General features: G+C 39.4%; 1 protein-coding gene across 2 annotated transcripts; it reads right to left on the bottom strand.

Moving 5' to 3' along the window:
* Window positions 1-567: 567 nt before the first annotated feature.
* Window positions 568-2,032, bottom strand: LOC149165616 (uncharacterized). 2 transcript variants are annotated; one of them, XM_089431172.1, is made up of 3 exons: window positions 1,532-2,032; window positions 1,151-1,414; window positions 568-1,044 (listed from the first exon to the last, which is right to left on the bottom strand). In XM_089431172.1, the coding sequence occupies exons 1-3, from the start codon at window positions 1,757-1,759 to the stop codon at window positions 865-867; spliced, it is 672 nt and encodes a 223-aa protein (XP_089287298.1). In that variant the 5' UTR covers window positions 1,760-2,032; the 3' UTR covers window positions 568-864. The 2 variants fall into 2 exon arrangements, with proteins under 2 accessions (XP_089287298.1, XP_089287297.1); XM_089431171.1 differs by having other exon boundaries at window positions 578-1,044; window positions 1,151-2,028.
* Window positions 2,033-5,334: the final 3,302 nt, after the last annotated feature.

A 5,334-nucleotide genomic window follows, 5' to 3' on the forward strand; every position in this document is an offset into this window, starting at 1 on the left:
GTGAACTGAGCCTTAACTAACCAATGCACACTAAATGAAGAACCAAGGGTTCACCATTCCAATAGGAGAAAGTTAGATTGGATCCTTTCAGGTCCTTTCACTAAGTGCCTCTATGTTGTTTGTTATCGCCTTAAATTGTTCACTTGCGACATTTTGAGCAATTCTACCTAAATATAACACTTTCATATACATAACCCTCATCTCTATTCCATTCCACTCCACCATCATATGACCTCAAACTTGCTTATCAGACAAATCAACTCCAAAAATTGTCCAAAATTAACCGACACATATTGGCCCATTAAGTGCAAACAACACAAATACAACCCCAAAATAATGTTGTCCCATATTATTTTGTAAATAATTTTCAATACTAACAATGCACCCTAACCATCATAATAAAATAACAGTTATGTGACCTCATCAAAGTACCATTATTATTATTAACCATTTATCCAATCATCTTTAACCACGGTAAGAAAAAACAAAAAAATTGTACACCATATTATTATAAATAAAACTATTAAAGTCAATCATCCATTTAAATCTATCTAAATAATTTTATGTTGCTGCAAGATTCCACTTTCTAGTCTCGAACTTTTTTCTGGAAGTGGAAAACATTAAGAAAAGCCCTTTTACCTCATCAAAAATGTTGTTTACTTTATCATTCATTAAATTAATGAAAAGTTCAAATATTAATATGCTGTATTCTGTGTTCATGTTGATTAATGTTTATTTTATGCAGTTTGATTTCATATGTCAGATGAATTGGGGGTTTAAATGAATACCAGTAAAAATTTTAATACTAATATCTTTGTAATTAGAGTATCTATCAGGGAATTGAAATCAAGCTTATCATATTTACTAAAACTTGTATTTTGTTTTAATCTCAGAGGCAACTGGAAAAACTATCAGATTTCTTACCGGCTGGGTTTCTCCAAGTCCATGCTTCAGGGCCTGACTGGTTGCCTTATTAACCAGAGAAAACGAAGGACGGCCATCTTCGTCCTTTAGCGTGCTGTACGTCTCATCCATGACCCATTGCTACAAAAGGGAAAATAAACTCAGCAGACTCAGAAAATCTGCGCACCAAAAATCCCATATAAAACATACAAATTTCTAATTTCCAGAAAAATTGTAACAAAAATACATGGAACTCGTCACTGGGATTCATATAGGCCAAAACGACAGACCCATCACGGATCGCGAGCCAAAAGTTGGGATTAGTCTGGGTAAAAACCCTCACGACCTGCCCCCGGGGCAGAACGAACTCGCCTCTAGGTTGCGGGCACGAATCTCCCTGAGGCCCGTAGCCAGGACACGTGAGCGAATCCTCGGAAGGCCCACTGCTAGGTCCCTGGAACGAACCCGAAGGACTCTCACCTTCTGGTTTCTGAAATGGACCAGGAAAATCCTGGGGATGACATCTGCGAATCGCTAATGAGTACGATGTTCTTATCCATGTGAAAACTCTTGATGGGCATGATGAATTGCGATTAGGGCTGCGGCTGCGGCGGTGGGCGATACTAACCTGGTTCTGGAAATTGGGTTCCCGGGAAAGAATGGCATCCTCTGGCGCTGATAGGGCGGAGAAAGTCTGAGCTCGGCCGGAAACCGTAGTGATGCTGATCTTGAAGTCGGTAGTGGAGTTGGCGCTGTGTGGGAATTCCATTATGTTCCTTACTGGTGCTGCGATTCGATGGTTTGAGCAGCGAAAGGGCGGAATTGCAGAAAGTCTGAATAATTTGAATGAATGCATGTAGGAGAAGCAACAATCAAGAAGCAATTTGCATCATGCAGGCTGCAAGTTTTCTACCTAGTTTATTGGTGCAGGTTGCTCTCAATTCTCAGCACGGTTTGTGTCTTGGACACGCAAGATAGCAGAATCCTGAATCCTAACTGTAATGAATTTGGTGGGAATTTGGTGAGCTAGGTTCCATTTGGTGGGAATTTGGTGAGCTGGGTTCTATGTTTATTACTGTAGCGAAATATCTGAGTTTTCTTCCAACGGAAGAAAAAACTGAGTAAAAGCCTCTTATTCTTTGAATAGCGTGAGAGTAACTTCCCTGGTTGGCACTTTCTTATAAGTCACTATAAAGGAGGACTATGGGAGGGTTCTAATTGATTTTCACTATACAATATTTAATTTTCAAAATAAAATATACAATTAAATTTACTTTTTAAAATTTTTATTGCACAAAAAATTTGTATTTTTAGGAGTTGGCGTTAGGGAAATTTACTGAAATCACAAGTTTGATGGGTAATACTTGCACAATTGAAGTGCCCCAGGGGGTTTTTCAGGGTGCTGAATCCATATATACACTCAAAAAACCATTTTAAATAACACAAATCAACATTTCACCTCAAATTTTTTTGTCTGATTCCGTCACTGGAAAGTCCAAAAATCGCACTAAAGACAACTTCATATTCTTATTGTAACTTTTCAAAATATTTATATAACTATAAATCCATGTGTTGTACACTATGGATGCCAAAGTCAAAGGTCGCATGCACGCTATCTTGACTTGCTACGACAAAACATTGAATAGTCACGGATTTGATCCGCAGACCTTGAGTAATGGAAAAAGGAAAAAATAGCTTAAATTGAACATTTAATAAGGGTTTTTGCCATAAATTTAAATGTATGTAGAGCTTCACAAGATTTTTGGCATAAATTGATGGAAGCTCCTTTCATTTTTAGGAAAGCAAATTCTTAATTTTTATTCCTTTAATTTCTTCTTCTTCATCTTTGCCACTATCACAACCTTAAAGACTTCGCATGATTTTAAGTACCATGTGATCTCTAGTCATGCAGTGCTAGTGTGTTTCTCACTAATTGCCTAACCACTTGAGAAATTCTTCAATTTGACTACGCCTCACAAATCAACACTTGAATTATAAGCCTTAAATAAGTTATACAGCAAAATCTCAAACTTAATCTAGAACCAAGTGCATATGTCTTCATCAATAGCACCCAGATACATGTGCAATTATAATTCATATACAACATAGAACTTCATCATAATGTGCATGCCAACGTCACATAACAACATTCATCCATCACATGAAATGTATAAAAAGATACGAGGGAGTGCCTTGCGGCCTTACTCCAGAGTATAATTACATAAATTTGTAATTTTGGTGTTTATATAAGGTTCAGTTAAGGTCTCCAACCAAGTCACCTGATCGACCACCAAATATAATACAATATAAAGTTACCATGGTTTGTGTCACCTGAAATACCATAGCACGAATCGTGCACACCAATCTACAATTTGAGCATGTTTCAATAGCTCTTTAATCTACTCGTCCCAACCACCTGGTTAGAAGAGCAACCATGCAACACCAAAGAAGGAAACCCCAAAACACTTGATTCTCTTTTCTTTATTGCAATGCAACTCCTTGTCTCGTTGTGATATGCGTTGACCTACTATATTCCTCCTTGTTTGAGCTCTTATCCTTGTCTGAGTTTGCTTTTCCAAGTTGCTCCTCTCATCTCAACCCTTCACACACACACACACACACACACACATATGAAGTGGGAATGTGAAAAGGTGTGACCCTTGGCACTTTTTTCATCCAAACATTGTTATGTCTTCTAAGACGAGCTATCCACACTCATTTCACCTCTTGCATGGCTTGCCTCACTCATCACATGCGACGGCCCATCCATTCAACTGGGCATTGTGCTCCTTGCCACAACCTCATGTGATTCGTCTTGTCTTGTCGTCTCGGTGTGCATGCCCATCCTTGCGCCCACATGATAATTGTCTCAACTTGATTGGGTGTATACACCCATCTCTGTGCCTACACACAAACCCATCTCAATTCCTCTCAACATACTATGTCACCTCAATTAGGTGGGTGCACCCACTGCCCTACTCAATCATACCCACTTGTCTCGGCATGCCCATAATTTGCTTAACCCATCGAGCTTGTTCGTACACACAAAAACCCCAAAAATCCTATAAATGTCACATTAAACATCACATTTTTTTATGAAGATGACATCATCATGCTCACCCCATCTCGATTATGTGTGTGCCCGCTCTAAGGACCTAACATCCTCCCCCACTCAAAATAATTGGTGTCCTTGGCAATGCTCAAATCTATAACTCCTAAAGTCACAAACTGAAGCCTTGCATCATGAAGTGTCACTCCTTTGGATGATGTATTTGATTGCATCTACCAAAATCACTCTCGCATGTCCTCCATGTGTTGGATCCTCTTGTGGCACTGGGCTAATCAATTAGCTAATACGATTGTCGCACCAAGATACACAAGAACTCATATTGCTCACACAAATGCAATAACCTCAAACCTAAAATCACCCAAGTAACCCATCTTTGCTTACTCTACTCATATGTGGTACCCTAAAGGCACCTAAGATATGACTCACTATCCAATTACAACAATTAGGCAAAATCCTCATGGCTCAATGTGAAGGTGAGGTGTGGTTATTATGGTGACCACCATCTCCATCTCCAATCCCCATTTGTCTTGCTAGAGGTACTCCTCCATAGTTCTCCACAAGATACCTCGACAATGGTGGATGTGAATCGATCTTGTCTTCCACTTCTTCAATAAAATGCTCTAGCTCTAGGCAACAAGGCCAACCTCCTTCTAAGTCTCTTGTGGCTAAACCAATCTCCTCCTTTACCTATTTGTACCAAGGCACACCTCCCTGACCACACTCGTGCATCATAGTTGTTACCCTCGTGTCCTCACTAGAAACATCAGGCATCAATCCATCCTCCTCCAAATGATTTACTCTCGACTCCGAGCTCTCAATCTTTTTAGTGAAGACCGTCACTATAAATCTTTGGTGGATCTCTAACTCCCTCTTCCTCACTATAAATTCATTCTTCACTTTCCTCAATGGGTTGGTCATTGTTGGTTGTCATTCTTTTGCTCGATTGTGCATAGATGCTGCCATTTTGGTGAGAGAGGAAAGGATAGCTTGTTAAGTTTGGCTTGGACTTGGAACCATCCTGAAGGAGGCCTTCAACATTAAGGCACCGGTTGTAATCTCCCCTCTTCGATTTAATCATTAATACAAAGCATGTTTTACATCCCATAAGTTTGTCTATGATGGTTTTCTTAGTACAATACTCCTTGATTTGTTGTATAACTTATATTGGAATGCATATGCTATGATCTCTCTTGTTGTTGTCTTTTGATCTCTCTTGCAGGTATTTGGACGCAAGGAATAGCGAGGAGCAAGCCTGGGAGCTAAGGGATCGGGATCATCATCAATGGTTGAGCACATTGGAGAGAGGTAGGCCATCTCCCTTTCTCATTTGTCATTCTGATTTAGGTTAGGGAATTTTGCTT

Source organism: Pinus tabuliformis, chromosome 5_1, assembly GCF_031772625.1.
Source record: "Pinus tabuliformis cultivar Carrire ecotype Pingquan chromosome 5_1, CPIR1, whole genome shotgun sequence".
Taxonomy (NCBI): domain Eukaryota; kingdom Viridiplantae; phylum Streptophyta; class Pinopsida; order Pinales; family Pinaceae; genus Pinus; species Pinus tabuliformis.